This window comes from Colius striatus, chromosome 3 (assembly GCF_028858725.1).
Source record: "Colius striatus isolate bColStr4 chromosome 3, bColStr4.1.hap1, whole genome shotgun sequence".
Taxonomy (NCBI): domain Eukaryota; kingdom Metazoa; phylum Chordata; class Aves; order Coliiformes; family Coliidae; genus Colius; species Colius striatus.
This window is the reverse complement of record NC_084761.1, coordinates 32,263,839-32,285,943: the sequence shown is the minus strand read 5'-3', so window position 1 is coordinate 32,285,943 and position 22,105 is coordinate 32,263,839. Positions and strand designations below refer to the sequence as shown.

The 22,105-nt window shown below is 46.5% G+C and overlaps 1 protein-coding gene across 1 annotated transcript in view; it reads left to right on the top strand.

Moving 5' to 3' along the window:
* Positions 1 to 22,105, top strand: part of MAML3 (mastermind like transcriptional coactivator 3) — a 255,308-nt gene that overhangs the window by 227,449 nt on the left and 5,754 nt on the right. The window contains exons 3-4 of the mRNA XM_061994019.1: positions 18,170 to 18,418; positions 20,582 to 20,666. Of these exons, the coding sequence (XP_061850003.1) occupies positions 18,170 to 18,418; positions 20,582 to 20,666 (334 nt within the window). The remainder of the gene's footprint in view (positions 1 to 18,169; positions 18,419 to 20,581; positions 20,667 to 22,105) is intronic.

Sequence of the window (22,105 nt, the reverse complement as noted above, 5' to 3'; positions counted from 1 at the left end):
CTTAGAGGTCTGAGTTTCCATACTCAGATTAATTTTTTAACCATTGCAACTTCTAGCACAAGAGCCACCTCGGTAAATTCTTCCACTTAGTAACATACTTATCTGCGACTGAGCCATGACAGCATCAGGCAAAATGGTACTTAAAAACATGAAGGAAAGGCAAGACCGAAATAAAAGGATTCTTTGTCGGACCTGACCACTGCTAAACAAATTTCTGAAAGCTTCAGAGGAGGAGATCTCTGTGCTCCTTCAGCAACCCTTCACGTGCATGCAGTCTGTGGCTCTCCCTCCTCAGATTTCTCTCCCACCTACTTGTTAGCACAAGCTTGGGACTGGGATACGTCAATTCAGTATTATCCTAGCAAGAGAAGAGCCTCCTCTATTGCTATTTTTAGCTGGGTGGGTGCACCCTGCCTGCCATGAACTCAGTACAGTGAAGTGTTTAATTCAACCTCCCCGCTCATTTAAAAGAAGGCTGTTGAGCACTCTGACCACCACAGCTCCACTTTTACAGCTGGCTGTAAATTTCCGAGTGTACAGTGATATCTTTAGCTTTCACTCCAGAGACTTCCTGTTGAGCTGCAAGATGCAGTCCTGCAAGCGCGCTAAAGCTAAATATACCCTCTTGGGCTGACATGCAGCCAAACAAACAAGGGCAGTGTCAACATGAGTTTTTTCCAGTTCTAAACAGGTCAAGTTATTCTGCAGGAGGTGGGGCCCAGTTCAATTAATTAGGCAATTAAGTTTGTTTTGGCATTCAAATAATCTTTGGACCTCTTTCTGTGCTAGTGTTGTTTGTGTTCCAGTAAAAAAGACTGTGTGACCTACGTTGCAGGCCTGCACTCTGCACTCAGCTTTGACTACCGAGTCTGTAGTGGATTTTCATAATGTAGGCAGTGACTTTGGCTTCAGAAAAACGTTGTAGCTTTTTGTGTGTACTAGTCAGCATGGCCACGGCCTTTGAGAAATAAGAGAATATTAATTTTGAAGCACTCTAAGACTGGTGAGGGAAAACAAAAACATATAAATGAGACAGACAACAATGGCTTGTTTCTCTTCCCAGCACCAGTGCCAAACTAGTGCCACACACTCGAAACTGACTCTTCCAAGCACAAGCTTGCAAAAAGGAATATCTTTGCATTCTGAATTTTTAGAGGTGATTTTATTATCATGTGACTGTTAACAGTCAATGTGCTTCTCTTCATTTTATATAAGACATCTAATTTTAGACCATAAGAAAATGTTTTGAGAGGAAGGAAAAAGCTAATTAGTCTTCCATTGTATACCTTGATTTTGCCATTGTAAATCTCTGTTCACTTCCTCTTGTAAGCAGATGTGTCCATCTCCAGCATCTGCAGCAGATGCAGCAGGTTTCCTCAGCTGCAGCTGCATTTTGCTGTTGATGCGTGCGAGCATGGTGTTGTTTGGTTTTCAGAAGGGAGGTTACCAAGAGAGCTTTAACTAAGGCTGTCGCTGCACTTAGAGTCACTGTGGAGAGCTATGAAAAAGAACCAAGAGGAAAGCAGTGACACTCCAGGAGCTCCCTATAGCACTTCTCCCAGCAGCTTTTGAAGGCTTGGGGTTCTGCCTTGGCTTGTATTTTTGCTGATTTTAGTGGCTAACCAGAGGAGATGGAGTTTGCTGCAGGCTTGTTTCTGAAAAGTCAGGAAGAATGGGATTTATTTATGCTTGTCTTTTTCTTGGGCATTGTCACTGTACCATTCTTCAGATGGTGGTGTATTTATGTTTTTTAAGAGACAAATGTCTTATCATAAGTAGTGAGAACATATATTACTACCTCAGCTCAGAGAAACAGATGATTTTGGAAGGAAGCCAGCAAAGAAAACGTGCCACTGAAAGTTAAATAAAGATAATAACACTAATTGATGAGTATGGGGCAACAATACACATTGCAAATTTGTTGTGCTTCTTAAGGACGTGAGTTTTTTTCAGTGCCGAACTGAATGCTGAAATCTACCCATTCCGTTACAATTTGGAATTGTCTGCCAAAGTAAGGCACGTATCACCATGCTGGCTAAGAATCGCAAACCTTTTTGGAAGGCCAAATTGTCTTACAAGGAAGCGTCAGCTGTGCGGTTAGGTTGCTGGCGGTGTCAGTGAGGTGTAAGCAGCACAGGACTCAGAAGCCCTGATGTTTTCTGCCGGTGTTGTGGCCTTCCTGCCTTGCCTCGCTGGGTTTCTCACAGAGGAAATTCCCCAGATCACACCCTGACCTCTGGCTGTCTCTGGCAGTCCGTAAGCTGTCTTGGAAGAAACTGGAGTCAGCGCCCTAAGAGCACAGTAGCTCCGTGAATATTAGCTTGGCAAAACTTCCACTGCATTTCATTCACAGAAAAATAGCTGTCAGAACACGAGTAAAGTCTTGGTGCCTGTCAGTGATAACATTTCCTTATCAGCTTCTTCTGCTACCTGTTTCCCCAAATTATTGGTCCCTTTTGGTAAAGCCTAAGAAGACATGGGGACTGGGAGGGACAGTGAATCTGCTGGATACCACAATTGCCAGTCTGTGTTGCAGATGTTATCTCAGTGTTACATGTATGTTTGCATGCATGATAGCCAGAAAACCAGGTTTGAGGTCATTAGGTTGAAATCCAGTGAAAATTCTGCAGGATGTTCCCATACAAGAGACGCAGCTCAGCATTTTCAGTGGGCTGCCGTGGAGGTGACTGAATGCTTTGATTTTTGGATGCTGAGAAGCAGATGCGGGTGTACAGACTAAAATTGTGACATTCCTAGTAGTCATGAATGCATCTTTTATTTGAAACATTATGAACCTAGCTTACCAGCTAGAATATGGCACAGGAATCTCACCTCACCTGGTTTTTAGGGGAATATTTGATTACAGAGTTTGTTAACTAAGCAGCAGTGCTGCTGAAAACAGTGACCCAGACCTGTTAAACCTGTCTTAAGAGTAAGGGTTATGATTCATTTAGATGCTTCCTAGTATGTTCCCAGCTTATTGCAGTGTTGTAGGTAGTTCTGGAGGAAAAGATTCTTAAGATGCTAATGACAGACTTACAGCTACAACCAAAGGGGAGGGGGAACTAAACAAAAGAAGGATTCATTAGAGAACAAAAGAAACACTGAAAGCTTTGAACCTAGGAGTCTCCCACACATTAACTAGGTGTACTGCCAATGCACTACAGATGTGCCTTATGTGAAAACATAAGGTAATGATATGTCTACAAAGGGCTGAATGCATCTGTTTGATGTTTTGTGGTGGATTATATTTAAGCAGGTGGGAAGCTGCAAACTCCCCAGTCCCTCCATATGTCAGAAATAAGATATTAAGAGGTCCAAAGATATCTTCTGCAGTTTTTGTAGAATCGCAGCTGACGGCCATGCCATGTGTTGGTACCTTGGAGCCCCGCTCTACTGTTGGGAAGTACAGCCTGTGGTTTCACACAGGCACCATTTGCTTTTCTTTGTGAAAGGTTCAAGGTATCATCTCTCTGGACAAAGTATTTTGAATACAGGTGAAGGATAAAGTAGCTGGAAAGGAGGCAACCTATATCCCAGGGGATTTCAAGGGCTCTCTGTTTTCATGCCTCGCCAGGTGGATACTGGCACGATGCTCAGAGAAGGGCTGGAAAAGGAGAGCTCGCTGGGCTGAAGTGCCCTCTGGAGCAGTCCTGCAGAGGTGGTGCTGGGAACCCTGTGCACACACAGAGACCCCAGCCAGCCCCTGCTTTCCTGGACACCGCTGCATTGGTGTGGGGAGCAGGGTGTTACTGAGCACCAACGTCCAAGAAGATTGTGCAGTTGTACTCAAATATTTGGGCCTGCAAATGAGGCTTTAGTCACTGCAATGTGACTGCTGTGCCTGTAACCTAGGGTGTGGCATAAAGAAGCCCAAGCTGAGTTATTTGCACCACAAAGATCTATTAGGTGAGTTTGCCCAACAGTCTGGTTTGTGCTTCATTGCAGAAAACAAAATGACATCCATATCCAGGATTCAGACCCATTCGTGATCAGGATTGGGAGTTACACTAGCTTAGCTGTAGTTCCTGTTGTCCTTTCCAAGGAGAGTACAGCCAGGAGCCATCAATAAGATGTGGCTTTTGCTAGTGACTTCTACACCAGTAATGGGGCCAAGGAGTTCTCAGGGGAAACAAGAAAGGGGATGGGATTCTTGCAGCTGCAGAAAGATCAGGGCCAAAGTGAAAGTGCAGTACAGATACCTGCTTGTCTGCAGAGATGAAACTAAAATATTCCATTAAAAACTGAATTCTTCAGATTTAGATTCATTTATATCTAGATTCATAGTTTTTCTTGTGCTGTTCCATCTTTTGCTATCAGTTTCTCATTGAGCATTTGAATATAAAAGGCATTGAGGAAGGCTAGGAGGATCTTTAATTGTAGATTGCTCCCTTTTTCACTGTACATTAGGAGAAAAATGCAGTAAGGCGATGTGAACACTGGGCTAGAGGAGGTCACCAATAATCTATGCACCTGCCAATCCCATTAGCTCCTTTGGATTTCGCACCGTAGGGGCCTAAAGGAAATATGGCCTAAAAATAGCTGCCCAACTTTCTGAAAAGAAGTCAGCCAAACCTTCCTTCAGCTGAGCTGCAGCTGCCTGAGCATTTTCAGTGGTGCTAATAGAAAGCTGCGGCATGGAAGCTCTTTCCTTTTCTCGGGAGACTTGATTTTACAAAGGATAAAGAATGATGGATGAGAGATCTGCCCCGTTTTCAGTTAAATAACTTCTAATACCACCTAAGAGGAGGCAGAGAGATTCTGTCATCCCATCAGCATTTTAGATACGTGCAGAGCACAGCCTCGATTTGGTGGCTGGGATTTTGACAGTCACCGGTACTCTGCCACCTACTGCTATTTTTTTCAGGTAGACGTGTAGCTTTGCATTGGCACTCTGGAACCAGTCAAATTCACAGTGATGGTAGGACAAACAGTTACATTAATAAAAGGCATAATTCTTTACAAACAGGGTTGGGGTTTATTTCCCTTAATAACTTCAACAGGACTCTTCTGAGGTTTGCGTTTTTCTCTTCTAGGTCCTCTTTAAGTTATTGAGATAATGAAATTATAAGGATGAAAGTGGGGGCAGGGGGAACCCAACTCAAAGCCTGCAAAATAATTGCTGCATTCAAAAAAAGAAGCCTGTAGTCTTCATTCACACTAGTGATAGCTCAAACGAGGCACTGCAGTTGAGTGGCAACTGCACCAATTAGCAGTGCTGCTGTTGGTTTGTGAATTGCATGTGAAATGTAGAATTTGTCCAGAAGTGCTAATGCAAATTGCTCAACAAAAATGTGCCCTCCGTGTCAAGTCTTTTTACTTGTTCTGACACACTGATGTCTTCCCAGATTTCTCTGATCGGCAGATCCCTCTCTCAGTTGACAGCTACCAGAGCTCATGAAGTAATGGAAATCTTTCGTGTTGCCATTAGCGGTGTTTCTGCAAAGAGGGCTACAAGCTGCTGCTGGGACCAGTTACTTGCTACACAACATAGTTTGGACTTTTATTTATAGGGTGTTGGACTTCACGTTTCCGGATGAAATGCTAAAAGCTCAGTAAATATCCAAGATTTTACCTGCTCAGAAGTTCAAAGACCTGGTGGTCTGCCAAAACAGTAATTTCATCACTTTGCATGTGTTCATCCTCTGTTATTGTACATGGTGATAACCTTTGTGCCTTACCTTATGAGGCTCAGTTACAATTGCTGTGGAAACTGTAACTTAGTATTTCCTGACTTTTTCAGCATACAATATCTCATCCTAATATTATGTCCTTTAGAAGAAGAAGGAGTGGAGCAAGGGCACATTGAAAGGTTGGTGTTTTCACATCTACAGAATATAAAACAGCATCTCTAGCTGTACGCAGATTTAAGTTGTAGTTGTAACTGCTTGCTCTATGGCAGGTAGCACCTCTGAGCCATAGTCACAGTTTAGGGGTTCCATTGTGCCAGGCTCCCTGCAGATGCGGGATGTGAATACATTTCCTTCCTCTAGAATACTTCCAACCTAAGTGTAAGATAAGAAATAATGCAGGGAGACAAACAGACCAAGGAGTACAAGGAAACAGAAGAGTCTACTGGACATCATGGAGATAGGAATTTCTACAAATGTGACTATAATGGGGGCAGATCTCAGGGTCAGATTTGTATGATTTTGAGAATCCCCTCCCAAAAATTAAGTCCAACAGAGAGGAAAGCGTGAAGGCACTTCTAGCTAAAATGTAACGTGGAAAAGAGCGGACTGTGATGGGGTGACAGAAAGTCTCAGGAGTGACTGAGAGATGATGCGTGAGGTGACATATGCTGCAGCTGGATTTAAGAGCAAGGGAGGAGGCTGAAATCCAAAAGAAGGAGAAGCCAAGAGAGGGTTGCGCAGAGAGAGATGGGAGCAGAATCAGGATGACAGGTGGCAGAAGCGACCTGTTTAGTGATACTCTGGCTGTCTGCAGGCAGGGTAAGATTGCACCCATCAGGGTGTGAGGTGATGAGAGCCTGGCTGTGCAACTCTTCAGGGAGGTTTGAGGCAAAGATGACAACCAGCTTATGGGCTGAGTGACAGGCAAGTGATGGTGTTGTCCATGGGGACTGAAGAAACAGGAAGAAGAGAAGACCTAGGGAGTAGGATGAGAGCCTACTTCAAGCTTGAGCTTGACAGATATCCACAAGATGATCCCAGAGGCAGGACACGAATTTAGTCAGAACAGGCTGGGGACAGAGAAGTAGGTCTGTCAGTTACTGGTGTAGAGAAGGTCCTTGAATGTGTACAGAGAGTGAGCTCACTAAGAGATACCAGAGAGAAGGAAAGGAGATGAGGGAGGAGGACGCAGACCCGCAGAACAGCAGCAGGTGGGAGAGTGAGTAGTGAGAAACTAGTCTGAGTAACACTGAGCAAACATCTGAAGGTGCTGGAGTCAAGTGAGAGCACTGGGAAAGGGAAGACCAGAATTCCAGTGGAGTCTGGTCAGCGGCTCTGGAAGGAGCTGACAGGCTATGGCAGTGGGCCTGGAGCAACAGTGCAGAACTGCAGCCAGACAAAGGGTATTAGACACTCTGTGATACTGGTTCTTGTGACAGGCGAGAAGTAAAAGCCTGTTTGGAAAGGAATCTGTGTTGAAAATGGAGACTGAATTCAGACTAAATCTTATAAATCATAGGCAGCACACTCAATAAGCTTAGAGATGACAGTGAGAGAAGAGAGAGAGGGTGAGAGCTGGAGAGCCACTTGTACTCAAGGGTTGTTTGGGTTTTAATTTATTTTTTTTAAAGCATGAAGATAAAGTGTGCTTGTGCTGCAAGGGGACAGAGAGAGAGGAGAATGAGATATAAAGGAGGCAGATGAGGGCAAGGGAGACAAAAAGACAGGACACAGTAAGGTCATCAGAACAAGCAGAAGGGCTGAGGACCACTGATGAGGCCACTGCCTCTGTGGTCAGGAGGGGAGAGCTGAGCAAGATGGGAAGGAAAGCAGCTGGAGGGATAGAGAGATCATGCCTTGCTTTCTTGAGTCTCTCATGGGAGAGATCAACACAATCTTGTACAAAACCTTGTCTCCAGTGAAGGCAGGAGAAGGCAGGGCTTGAGGAGTGAGTCAGAGGCTGCAAAAAGGCAGCTGCGATTGCAGCCATGAGGACTAATTAAGCTGGTGAACATGAGTGTGTGCATTAAGAAGATGGCAGGATAGGAAGTGGCAAAAAAAATATCATGGTGTGGAGCAAGTAAAAAAAAAAACATCCCAAAACATAAGTTTAAAGCTTAAGAGATAAGTAATTGTATCAGAAGAGGTACCAAGGATATCCAGAAAGCCTCAGATGGTGTGAAAAAAGGCATAATCAGCAAAGGAAATTATGCCTTAAGAGACCTGGAAGTCTACGGATAAAGTCAATACTGCCAAAAGCCAAGCTGAGTTAGTCTTGCAAAAGAAATTAATTCAACAGTGGAGTTTTCTTTAGCCATATGAGTGAAGGAGATCACAGGGAGAAAGTAGGAACCCCTGTGCAGTGAAGAGCATGTCAAGGTTAAAGACAACCCAGGCGTAACCCAAATCAGAATAGGTTGCCTCGATTTTCACTGGTGCTAAGAAGATTGAACATCAGAACAAAGGCCAGGTGGCTAATGGGAACATGAAGACCATGTCCAAGGTGGAAGAAAAATTAAAAACATTTCAAGTACCAGAAGTAGGTGATTTGGGTAGCCTGTGTTCAGGGATGTTAAAAGAACTAGCTCCTAAGTCATAGACCTGGTGTGCTATCCCAGCCACTTCAGCTTATCAGCAGCTAGTTGTCTGAAATGGTAGCAAAGATAAGGTGGCTTTGCTGGGAAGCTGGAGTGGAAGACCAGTTCCCTTGGTCTTGCTGGCTACCTTTTGGAAACATTTGGCTCTGGATTTTAGACTGAAATACCACCTTCAGTGAGGCTGCACAGACAAGCACCTGCAACCAAAGCTGAAGGAGTTATTCAAGCTCATTGAAGTCAGTGTCAAATAGGGGAAGCATGTGGAACTTATGCATGAATTTGTACAGACGACCATTCTTCATAAGCACCAATGCCTCTGCTTTGGTGCTTTTATCAGTCACACTCTTCATCTGCCAGAGCCCACCAGACAACTAAAGGTAGTGTATGTAAGTGACACACTCTCCTTCTGTGTTTCCTATGGGCATGGTGCAGAAAGAAGTCCTCACTTCACCCGAGTCCTTCTGGTGTGTGATCTTCCTCCCATGAGGGCATGATGTGAAGGAGCTAGAAAAGAGTAGTGTTAAAGGAACAGTTGTGCTCTGCAGATCGTTCACTTGCAAAGCGAGTTGTGCCAGGAAATACCGCTGAAGATAATGCCGCTTTACTGCGAGCATCAGGGACGTGGCATACACACTCCCTCACCCCTCACCACATTTCTGCTGGCTCAGAAGCCAGCAACAGTCAGTGACAGAGCAGGGGGAGGTCCCTGGAGGCATGCAGAAAGAGGGCTACTTTGTGAGAGCCCCAAACCTTCTCCTACATTTTTCTGGGGGGGGGGGGGGGGGGGGGGGGGATGGAAGTAGCCTTGGCAGAAGCAATGACACAGCCTCTTCCCAATTTTTGAGGTAAGATGCCTTCTGCATATGGGAAGGAGAGCATATGGCCCACTGTGTTTATTTCTCAGCCAGGATTCTTTCAGGCTTGGCAAATTACATGCTGCTTGCTGAGGAGCATCACAAGTGCCAAGTTTGAATTTCTAAATATGAAAGGGATTTCGTTTATCATACTACAGAGCAAAGGATCTGAAAAACACCCTTAAGTGTGAAAAATACCTTTTGTTTGTGCTCAAACAGAACAACCAAGGGGAAATTTAACAAAATTTCACCTAGAGTAGAAAACAAAAACCCAAACCAAAAAACCAACCTGCAGTTGTCTGCAGGATACTTCAGGCAGCTTCTGCCAGGCATGAGCTAGAGCCAGATTCCGTGAAATACCTCAACAACCAGCGAACTCCATGGGGTACAAGGTGATAATGTGGTACAGGCTCAGGCCATTAGAAGAAAAGGGGCTGCCTGGTAATGGGTTAGTATTTGCTGCTCAAGAGCTCCATTAGAGCATCTTTTCCTCATGCTTTTGCTTTTTCCAGGCCCCACATTTTTCCTTGTGTGTGCTAGACGATTTTCTTTCTCTTACAGCATTTATTTTTATTGTGTCATTTTCCCTCTGTTCCCCTTTTTCATTGGCCCTGTGCAACTGTTTGTTTAAACCATTTGCCTGCTTTCATCTTACATTTTTCTTCTGTCCCCCTTGGTGCGTGTTCTCTAGCTGTGATTATCCTTACATTTCACATTAGCTTTCCTCCCTCCTGCTCCAGGATGGACTTGAAGGGGGACATTGATTAAAGCTAAAACCTTTAGCAGGAGAATTTCTATCAGGCGCTGGTTTCAAGGTCCAGCCACCTCCATGAGCTCAGCTCTCGCTCCGCGCAGCTCCCAGACCAGCTTCCAAAGCCCCAGGAAATTTGAGGGAGTTGAGGCCAAGCTGGCACTGAGAGGGAAGCTGCAGCTCCTCCGTAACGGCCTGATTTGTACTTTTGAAAGTCCCCACTCAGCTCTGCCTGTGGTAGAAGGCAGCAGGGGGACAGGATGTGGAGAAGCTATTGTGTGGGCTGGCTTTTCAACTCTCCCCTCCCGCCTTTTGCTCCAGGAAGGTTGCCGCTTGCTTTCAGAATGGCAAGGGTGCACTGTGAAATGCCTTGACGGCACAGCTGCATGCAGCAGTCTTTGAGGGGAGTAATTACAGCTTTCATACTATGCAGAAAATATAAGGTTGGGCACTTTGGTGTTTCTTAAAATCCTCACCCTCCTTCCCTCCCTGCTGCCAGCCCTATTCAGGGGCCGGAGCTCAGAAGCCAGTGCTGTGGCTGTGGGCAGGCGTTGGAGAGCACAGCTGCAGAGACAGTGCCAAGAGCCCAGTTCAGGGATGGCTTGGTAGCACATCAGAGGTCCCCTCAGACCTCTTGCCCCAAGACACAAATGCCAGGTGGCTGCTCTTCAGGGAAAGGAAAGCTGTTTCATAGTCCTACAGGAGGGGAGCTGGACGTGGGAGTAACCTCTGAGTAACTAATGCGCTGTAAAACCACACCCAGGCTTGCCTCACAGAAACTTGTCTGCAGCCATTCTCTTTGTGGGTCAAATTAAAGCCTTGCTTAACCCAAATAGTTCACTCTGGGAAGAAAATGACGTAACATACCATTTCACTGGGCCATGAACACCGGTGCAAATGCTTCAAGAGCAGGTGAGATGGCAGAGCTCAAGGATTCATCACCGTTGGTGGGTGATGGTGGTGGGGCTGGGTGGGAGCATCAGAAGCTACCCCGGCTGCCTCACAGACTTGCCTGAATCGCTAGGCCTCTGTGTCTGCTCCAGTCTCAGCTCCTGCAGGCCACCTGGTAGCACAGTCACTAGCCCCTGCCATGCACAGGGGGATATGGGGTCTTGTCCGTGAGGTTTACGTCCCACAGGTGACCAAGCAGGTACTAGGGGTTAATTCTAATCTTGCAAGAGGCTCTGCTTTGAGCCAGGACTTGTAAGTGATTCGCTCAGAAGAAGAGCTCCTCCTCATTTTACACTTCACAAATATTTTTATATTTGCACTCTTGCCTCTCCCTTTTTTTAAGAGATGTATGGAAAGAGGCTGTTTTGACTTTAATTTCGGCTGGTCCTCTTTTTTTTCCTGCTAAAATTAATAAGACTGATGAAAAATTGCAATTGCAAGGAAACTAGTTATTTGAGATAAACGAACAGTTCTTCGTCGGTGCACAAACCCAACCATTATATCATTACGTTGGAACTAGTTGGTGAAACTGAGGATAAACAAAACTGAAAAGCAGGAGTGATTTGCCCTGCAAAGGTTTCTTTCTTGGGAGAGGGGAGAAAACACCAGAGTTGTTATTTGTAAAGAGGAAACGAGCCTGTTCTAATTACAGTGGTTGAAGTTCAATAGCATTCTGTTGAAACTCTGCATTTCTGGATCCCGCTAGTACTGCTCAGGATTTGTGAAGTCAAACCAGTGTGCTGAAGCAGAGGTGGATGTGTGGGGAGGCAGAGCTTCTGGGGCCAGCCTGTAAAGCGTCAGCCCCTTGTGCCTCACAGCCTTTGAGGTCAACTTCTGATGGTCTTTAGCTCTTAAATGGTGTTAGGGAAACAGTTGCTTGTTTTAGAACCTTTGTTATTTGCTTCGGCACCAGAAATGAAGACATTAGTCCCTCTGATGAATAAACAAAAACACATAGTCTGACAGATCCTGTTTGTTCCGTGTAGAGAAAAAAACATATTGAAGAACACCGTGAGGAGAGATGCAGGCGAAGGGAGGTGAAAGGAAAACAAATTGGCTGCATGCAGAGGTCTAGTGTCAAACGTCAGAGGGATCTTGTTCGCTCAGATACTATATGAAAGACCATGGCAACCGGGGGCCTGGGGAAAGAAGAGAGGTTTGTAGCCCCTCCCTGAGACTGATGACAGAGGAAAAAGGTGAAGCAATCCACTCTGCAGAGCCTGCTGCCGGAGTCGGAGTTGTAAACCGGAATATTCCGTCCTTTCTTCCTGTGTGCTGGCTCTTTCAAGGAAAAAAAAAGGCTGGAATGAATGGATTTGTAATTCCCTTAGTCTGTCAGATGGCACCATTCTGCAAAAGGTGGCTTTGCTTTGGGCAGCCTGATTTAGAGAGGGATTAAGATCCCTGCCAGACACAATAAGTAACAGCATTACAAGAAATTTAATAGAAATATTTCTGAAGGAATATAGGAACTTGCTCTCAGGCTGCTCTGAAAACACTTGAGTAGAGATGATGTTTTACTGTGACATATTATATGGAAATGGAATAACATTTTTGATCCCAGTAAGAGGTTGGAAACCCCCTTTTTAATATATAAACATACATACACGCAGGTGGGTTCTCCCTGGTTGTGGAGCAGCTCCTGCCAGCCTGCCTCAGGCTGGAGCAGGAGGCTGGGTGCACCATGGGTGCCAGAGAGCTATAGCTTGGAGCTGAGGGAGGGGAGAGTAGACACTGCTGTTGTATCTTGCATACTTCATGCTATTCCATCCCACCACAGCCCTGTGTTTATCCAGAAAAGCTGTCATCTTTGAAGACATCAGATCTGCTGTCTCTGATAGGTAATGAAATCTTAGTGTAAAAATTTGATTCTTCCTTCTGATTTGGATCTGTCTCCTGCTTCTAGGACTTGTATCTGGTTTTGCCTTCTTCACTGGATAAAAGAACTCTTTAAAGGATTTCTTCCCTCATGAAGGTATTTTTATATGCCACAGCCAAAGCATCTCTCAGTTTTGCTTGTGGTAAGCTAAATGAACTGAGCTCTTGCTCTGGCAGACACTTTCTGTCTCAAATCAGTTTTGTGTCTTCTTTTTCTGCTCTGACTTTAAAATGTAGGCAACTGATTGTACACATTTTTCTGGTATCTTTCTTCCATTGCAGTATGCAGCATAAGCCACCTCCTGGCTCCTGTTTTGCTCTTTCGTTTTATCCTCAAGGATGGCATTAGTTCAGTTACCACAGAACGGCACAGTGAGCTCACATCTGATTGTCCGTTTTTCACATTAGGATCCTGCTTTCAAGTCTTTGCTTCCCTCAGCTTTTGGGGAAACACTTTGTTTCCCAGATGTGGAATATCTATCATCTGTGGATTTCTGCCAGCAGGTGCCTGAAATAGACCCCTTTTCCCTGTGGTCCTTCTGCCTTCAGCAGGAGCCGAGCTGGCTCACCGTGCCCAAGGGCTGTGATCATGGGGCTGTGCATGGAGGGACAATATGTAGGCCTGGCCGATCTCTGCCTGCCTTACCCACACCCTGCTGCCCAGCTCTCAGGGCATCAGCTCATGCTGGTTCTGCTTGTTCTGAAAGACAATGGTATGATTGCTTTCAGATGTAATTGGGAGACTGAATGACATACAGAAGGAATAAATCACTGCATGGTAAGGAAGAGGCATGCAAGATTTGAGACAAAGAATAAAATACCTTTTCCCCTCCTCTTTTTTCTCTTTTTAAAGTCACCTATGTGCACTATGTGTACATATATGCACATATATCACCCCCGAACTCCTGTGAAGGATCCTCTCAATCCAGTAAATCCCTGGAAATACATGGGGAGACTATAGGATTTGTGCCCCTCTCGCTTAACTAGTGATCAGAGTATCAACAGGGAGTAACTCATGTAGGTGTTAACTAAGCAGCCAGATCCCTGCACAAGTTGGTCTTACTTGGCGCTCTGTAACTATAAAAACCTCTGCAGAACTGTTATGCTGTTTGGAAGCGGTGTCTCTTTTTTGGCTCTGCAAATGGCAGTTTGGCTTATTCAATCCCTGCGTTTGCTCCCAGGGGCCAAGCACTCGATTCTGTCCCTGCACTGTTTTAAAAGAAGGTGGCTGAGGATGCAGAGAGAGGAGGAGTCCCTGGGAGGTTTAGCCAGGGCCAGTGACTGTGTTGGAGCTTCCTCTGTGCCACAGCCGAGTTGGGGGAAGAGGCCTCGGTGCTGACCGGTCTATCCTCATGCTGCCGGCCCCTTGGTGAGGGTCTGGTGGTGGAGCAGCAGCTTTGCCATTCCAATGGAACTCTGCACGAGCTGCTGCTATCAGGAGACAGCTGTTTGCAGCCTGGGAGTAGCAACGTGGTGGCTTTGGGTGTTTTTGAAAATAGCCAGAGTGAAAAATCAGAAGTTATGCCATACCATCTTCCCAGACGTGACAGGCTGGTAATACAGCACGTGTTTCCCATTCCAGGACATTCTGTCAGTCTTTTCGTGCCCCATATGCACGTGCCCATGGTCACAGGAGAGTGGGACCCTGGGGAAGGAGCTGGGTTGTTCCCTTTGCTGCTGCAGATCCCCTGGGGATCCCTCTGGAGCTGAGTCACAGAGTGAATCAGGCTGTGGGCATGGGCCACCAAGTGCCTGTGCCGAGCTGACATGCAGCTGGTTAGCCAGGGTGCTGATGGAGGTGTCTGGAGGGTGAGGAGACAGCAGTCACAGGTGGCGGCGGAAGGAAAATGAAGAGGTAGGGTAGAGGATGTAGGAAGGACGGGGAATGAGGAGGAGGAAGAGGGGCAGGAGGGCTCAGGGTGCGATAGGAGAATGAGGGAGCCGATAGGCAGCACAGGAACAGAGCACATTGTCAGTGACGCTTGGATTAGCTTGTGTTTCAAGCTCTGTAATTCTGCAAGTGCTGCAGTTAGCCTGCCTTGATTGACTCAGTGTTTGGCTTGTGTGGCCTGGAGCAAGCAGGGCTGTTGAGCGGCAGCCGCGCAAAGCCCAGAATTGCTTCTCTCATCATCCATTCCCAGCCACACACATGTACCCCTCACCCCACTTCCAGGTTTCATCTCTGTGCTGGAGCCCCAGAGGGAACAGCGGAAGAAGGGTGGCTGTGCACAGCCATGGCTGGATAGCTGAGGCAACCCACAAGCTGCTGACAGGGCTGGGCAGGGCCTTACAATCCATCCTCAGAGGTTAACAGCAGCAGTGCTGAGCTACAGATCTGCTCTTAGTAAAGAGCTCTGCTCCCAGGTGGTGGGGAGCATTTTCCTTTCGGCAGAGACCTTTTGCCTGGGCTGTGCTCCCATTTTTGGGATGCACAGCCCAGGGCTGTTCCAGATGATGTCAGCAGGTCCTTTCATCATCAGTTGGGAAGAGCTTTTGCCAAAAAAAATGGAAAGGAGAAGAAATATTCCAGGCAAGAGGGTGGTGTTCTGGCTTGATGAAAAAAGCTTGGCTTTAAACCTGTTATTAAAACTGAAAACAGGAAGTTTTCTCTAGGAGTGGGTAAACTCTTGTACTTTCAAATGACTAAATGTCCAACACTGGAAGTAACACCTTTGTGCCAATCTTTGTGTTTCCTCCAGGTTGCACGGGGCTCATGTCAGCTGGCAGGGCTCCTTTCAAAGCTTTCTTCCTTTGTGAGCTCTGGAATTAACTTACAGTGTGCTACAGAGTGAAGTGCCTATTGCGGGGTTACCATAGGGGGAAGGTGTCCCTCAGCCACAGCCATGTGTGCCTAAGAGCCAGGAGAGTAGTTCTGCACTAAGATTACTTTGAAGGCAATTCGGTGAGGACATGGGCTGTCAGCCCCAAAGGCAGCCATGCACTGAGGCTCAGCAGAGGAAGCTCCTGTGTGTTGTCCCTTCACAGCATGCCCTTTGCCTCCCCAGGGTATTTCCCCTCCTTCCTTTTCTTTTTCCTTGTAGTGACTGTAGCAAAGGCTCCATTTTTTGGCAGCGTGGCATTGCTTTTGTCTATAAATGGAAGCAGTTGGCCTGTCTCCCAGTATAACACAAGATAGTCCTGAGCATCAGTTATGCAATCTGTAGCTTGATGAGTTCATCAGAAGTCCGAGGATAGGGGGTGATAGGAAAAAGCCTTTACCGTTAACTGTGCTGGAGACAGAAGATGTCTGTGTGTCCCCCAAAGCTCAACGACAGGGGTGGTCAAACGGGCCAGGCACAAGTGCAGTTGAGAGGAGGTTGGTGGGTGCATATCCCTGCCCTTGACTCTTACCCTTACGGTGCTGTGGAGACCAGGCTTGACCAGGTTCTAAGTAAAGCATGAGACCAGACCCTGGGAGAGAGGGAAAGAGGAATGGGGAGAGATCTTTTCAAACCAGGTGGATGTTAAAAAGAGAAAGAGCCTAACTATGGGAGAGCTGCCTTTCAGCAGAGTGCCCTTCAGGGAATATCTGTGCAAAGCAGAGATGTAGACAAATTGTATTTTCCTGTTATTTCCTCAGAAAGGTCCTTGAAAACCTGACCTTCATGCAGAAATGCTGATCCTAATTTCCCAAGCTATACTCAAGCCTTGATTTTAACCCTTTCATTGACTGGGTTGGGGTGGGTGTCAAAAGATTTCTATGCATTCCCAGTCACCTAGTAATTGACTGGACTCAAAACATCAATGAAGCAAATGAATCTAAACCTCGTCCTGGCATGCTTTGCACAAAGGAACCTGAAGTTATCTAGATCGTTTCCATCAAGTTAAATTTTTTGAGTGAGTACCCGTCTCAGTAAAACAATTAAGAGAGGTTCTAACAAGCAAAGGTTAAGCCGTCCTGCCAAGTAAGCAGCACTCTGCAGTGCTTTCCCTGGCTTTTTTAGCCCGGTGGAGGTGAAGAGCGCTGGCATCACCATGAGCCCGGTATGTGCTTTCCCAGTATTTGATAAAAGGCGATCGTGCCCTGCTGAGCAGCAGTTATTTGTCTTACGGGAAGGCAGCCTGAGCTAACCGCAGAGTTCCTCCTGTCCCCTCCGCAGGCCGCCCGTGTGCTCGGGGGAGGGGGGCGCGGGCAGAGGCTGCCTGGCGCTGGGGCTGCGGGGAACCACCGTGGCCGAGCCAGGCCCAGGGCGTCCCTGCAGCGCCGCTTCCCCCGGGGCAACGCGTGCGGACGGCGGGGCGCGCAGCTACCGTCATGTGGCGGGGAGAGAAGGGAAAATTCCTTATGCAATTTTACACCAAGGGGTAGGCGGCATTAGGGCTGGGGAAACAGTCCTACACCTGCCGCTTTGCGAGAAAACTCCCAGACTGTTGGGGTTTAAAACCCTGCCGAGCTGGCCTTCTGCTCTGGGGCAAGGCTACCTCCGTGGTGCCGGCAGGAGGCTCGGGGCGTTCGCCGGCAGCGGGAGCGCCTCGCGTCATACCGCGGCCACGGCGCGCCGGCAGGGGCAGCGGGATGCCCGCTCCGCGGCAGCTCGGCGAGCGGCAGCGGAAGGCGCGAGCTCGGGGTGCCGCGGCAGCCCCCGCGAACCCTCCCCGGCTCCTCGCCCGCAGCGGGCTGAGGCCAGCCCCGCTCCGCCGCCCATTCCCGCGCCGTGACGGGCCCTCGGCGGGGCGGGGCGGGCCGCGGGCGGGCAGCGACACCTGCCGGCGGGCGGCGGCGCCGGTGCCCGCAGCCTCCCGAGCGCGGCGGCGGTGCGGAGCCGAGGGCCGGCACGGCGATATGGGAGGGATCTACGGCCCCCACAGCCCCCGGCGGAGGGAGGTGTTAAGGTTTACCGCCAGCTTTCTGTTGCCTCGTTTTCCCAGCGCTGAAAGGCAGCAAGTTGGGTTAGAAACGTAAAGAGACCGAGGGGAGGTTCTGGGAAAAGGTGCCTGCGGCTCCGTGCACCCTGCGTCCTTTAGGCTGCACGCTTTTGGTCCCTTGCAGCGAGACGGAGGTCTTAAATAAACACATCATGAGGTTAAATCTCGAGATTCTGATGTAATAGTGGGGCAATGTGTGCTGCTGGCTCCCACCGCTCGTGTACACCTAAAACCTCGCTCCTCAACCCAGAGGGCTCTGTGAAACTGATGTTATGGAGAAAGAGAGGAGAGAAAATGTGTTTCTGCTCTCTGTGATAAGGGAGAAAAAGCTTAAAAAAACCTGACTCTGAAGTTGTGTATCCCGAATGAAAGTAAATCTAGGATACAACTTTATTATTTTGTTTTTAATGAATTGTAAAGTTCTCTTGCTTTATCTGAGAGGGCTTTAAACTCTAGGAGAGAAGAGGAACCTGCCACCTGTTCCCTTGCAAGGAACAGCCCTTGGCGATAAACATCTTTCTAAGGACTCTTCTTCAAGCTTCAGTCTTCACTTAAAGACTCAGTACTTCTTGTTAATGAGGCATAATTTCCTTTACCCATGGAGCATCCAGAGTAACAAGACCTTCTCTCTTTGTACAGGAGCAGCATCAAGTGGGATTATCTCGGACCACGGGACCTTTGCAGCCTTCTGTCCCACCAGGCTCCAGCAGCGTGGTCACAGGCACAAGCTCTGGGGGTCCCTTCCTGGGAAACCAACCTCAAGCAGCCATCATGAAGCAGATGCTGATCGAGCAGAGAGCCCAGCTACATGTGATAGAGCAGCAGAAACAACAGTTTCTAAGAGAGCAAAGGCAGCAGCAGCAGCAGCAGCAGCTCCTAGCAGAGCAGGTACTGTGTCTTTTTGTGTCAGGCACTGCAGCACATGCTGGTACAAGAGCATGAGCACTACAGGCAGTGCAACACCAGATTTTCCTTCTATATTTGGTAATTCTTTGTGGCTGCTGTCATGGTATTTCAGTAACGGTTGTCAAATAATAAGCATTTGTCTCAGTCCTAACATTAGCTTGGCAAATGTTACGTGTGTTCCAGTGGTGCACTTGACAGTCGTGTGGGATTTTAGATACCGGAAGAGCTAGCTCTTAACCTGGTGTCTCTTGGTATATTTACACAGGCAGAAGCAGACTCTGCTGCAGTTACAGTTGCTGGTACTCTCCTCTCCCTCTTGCTTACAGTCTCGTACTTGCAAAAGTTGTGTACAGCCATGCAGCAATCTGAGACAGAGAACTGGTATGGCTTAAAGTAACTTAGGAAAGAAAAAAGCATTTACCCAGATCAATTCCTTAATCTGGTTTGTCACATTCTAGTACAAGCGATTATGTTAGACTAAGGGAGGGGAAACATCACAAGGGAAACCAGGGGCTGAGGTGGGAGAACAGTAAAAGCACCTCTCGTAGCGGCAGTGTGGAACTGCTGCATTGGAGCCTGTCACCTGGGCTCTGGAGTCACAGAATCAAGAATGGTCAGGGTTGGAAGGGACCTCTAGAGATATCTAGTCCAAAACCCTGCTAAAGGAGATTCTATTGTCTGGTCTGAATAGTAACATCTTACGCATGTTGAATTGGGCTGTAATTTAAAAGCAACCTGAGTAAAAGTTAGTGGAAGGTCACATTCTTCAGTTTCTATAAGCACATACCCAAGTTTAAATTTGCAGTCCTCTAACATTACCTAGACAATGTTCTCATAGGTCAGTAGTTGCTTTAAGCTCATCTTTATCTCTCTTGCTGGGGAAATACAGTTTAAGACCTGGCATCTGCTTTAATTTGTGTTAGAACTTGTGCATGTATAACCACAGAAAAAATTGATAGTCTCTCTCTCTCTTCTCATGGGCCTCCTGAGAAACAGGAAAATGAACAGGAAGGATGCTGCTAGAAATATTCAGGGTAAAGATGCATGAATTGGTTCGGCAGTGCACAAGCGCGCAAAAGTGAGGATACAGTAACATTCCCTCATTAGGCTAATTCAAGGGCATAAACCTAGGAGTCAGTCAGTGACAGCCTAACAGTGTCAAAAACCCACTGAGGCTGCCAAGCGTGCTGGAGTAGATAAAAAATGATGAAGTCACAGTCCTCAGGCTCTGAGCTTTTGGACATATTGTGCTTAACAAGGTTCCCTCTATCTTTTTGATAGCTTGTATCACACATTTATGAACGTGGGCTTTAGTACTTGCTTCTTACCCCTCTGCTATTCTCTTACCTTCATTACACATCCTGGTCTTTTTGGATGCAATATTTGTACAGCTGCACATGGAGCAACAAGACATGTCCTTTTCCTAAGTGCTTAGCTGAGTATATCTTTGAAAGCTCTGGTAAACATACTCTCTGTTTTTATAATCAGCCTTGATTCTGTTTTAGATGCGTAAATGTTCACAGAAAATAACCACAGAGGAGCAGTGCAGGCTGGATCAAGGGAGGGAGTCATTTTGCAATCACCTGCTCCCCAGATATCAGTTATTGAAGCACAAGAAGAAATGTGCCTTAGTAGCCATTTCTGGTTTGGGTCAGGAATGGTCCTAGGCCGCAGTGCTCAGGTCAGGATACAGTACTCCTTGCAACTGTTTCAAGTGCAGAGGTGGAGGAAAGTGTTGTACAAGGAACTCTAGACCTTGGTAGAGCTGGGGAAAGGAAAGGGTGTGTGGCTAGTTTCCCTGAGACCTAGGTGAGCAAAGTTATTTCATATCCTTCCTTCTCCTTTCAACCTGAAGACAGTTAAGTTGACACTTGCAGAGGTCAAGATGAAGTGGTTGTAAGCAAGGAGACACGGTGTTACCCTTAGTGCTTGTTCCTTTTCAAAGCAAAAGGAGTCTGTGTGCTGAGTAGCCCAAGTGCTCTCAGGAGGACTCTTCAAATGACTCCGCTTGTCTCTCCAGAACAGCTTGCTAGATAAGAAATACTGCAATTCTGCTGCAGTACTTTTGCCACCAGCCCCTTTCTCAGCTCACTAATTAATAATCTTTTTCTCGTCTACTTTCTTTCCCTCGTTCATTTTCAACAGTTGCAGCAGCAGTCGCATTTGCCTCGGCAGCACCTGCAGCAGCAGCGGAGCCCATACCCGGTGCAACAGGTCAATCAGTTCCAAGGTAAAAGTCAATTCTCTTTCCTATGGTGGAGTCAACGTATGCTCTTGTAGCAGACACGTGAAAGTTCAGGCATTTTGTAAAGACCAGGGTTTAAGCAGTGTGCCAGAAGAGGAAGACAGACTGTTGCACACTTGCACATCCCGCATATTTTACCAAAGGGGAATGCCTAGGTTTGTGTATTTAGTTAAGTTTCTCATTTCCTTTCTACTCTCCCCAGCAAAAGCTGTATTTTTTATTTGACATTTGTTTTACCTCTTTGACAGCTGGATTCTGTGGGTTTATCTTGTTTGCCTCCACTCTTGCCATACCTTTTTTTTTTCCAGCTAGTACCTCTCACTGTAGCTTGGTTTTACCCCTCTTCTTTCCCCACCTCATCTAGTTTCAGAGAGGTCACCATATCTGGAGGAGTGACTGACAAATGTCAGGTGTGGGAAACAGTGAAATATCTGAAATGTAAATGGAGATATTTTTAATACTCTCAAAAAAAAGCAAATGTTCTTTCGATGTGCTCGCCGGTAACCGAAGGGTGTGAGCACAGTCATTTTGGCTTAGGAAAAGAAGTTAATTCTGAGCTCTTCAGGGGCAAAGCATCTGCTGAACATCTTCACTAACCAGGGATTCTAAATAGATGTGAAATGAAGGTGCACTTACACTGTATATTCACAATAGTCTCATGGAGCTGCAACAGAAAACAAAGGAGGCAAGCATATTGCAGTTCTTCTACCCAGGAAGAGAACACACAGCCAGATCTTCTGCTGGTATCTATCAAGGTGGCTCTTTCTAATTGCTTTCTCATTTTCATCTTTGGCAGAGTAAATTCTGTATGATTTTTTTCCCCCCCAATAATTCATTTGCAAAGTCAAAATGAATATGTGTGCACTGCCAAATGGTGAGATGCACATGTAAAATCTTTCTGCATTAATCCTTCTTTGAAACCTTGCCTTCGTATGTATTATTTAAAAGAAACAGAGAAGAGAGTTTAGGCTAATCTGACACAGCATGGAATTAATTTTCATAAATGAGTTAATTTAAATACAAATATTTCACCATTTTTCCCATTTAGACATAAGAATGTAATCTAGTGTGGTAGGGTATGTGTAAACGAGACCAGAAGGTGGCCCAAAGTCTTAAAATCTGTTGCATCTCTTTTAACTACTCCTTGTCTGATCTCCTGTCTCTTACGCTGAGCACAGGAGTTAACCAATGTAGCGTGTCAAGCACTTGCTGGTAGTGACTGCTTTAGAGGTTTTCAACTGCCATTTTCAGTTAAAAATAGCTAAAGATGCATTAAGTAAGTTTCTAACATTTTCTGTGTCTCATGTACTTGCTGGAGTCATTGTAAAAAGAGACTGCTTCTAATCATGGAAGGAGGAAACTATCTAAGTTAAGAATCAAGGGAACCTCTGTGCCAATCTTTAAGAAAAAGGTCTGATGGCATG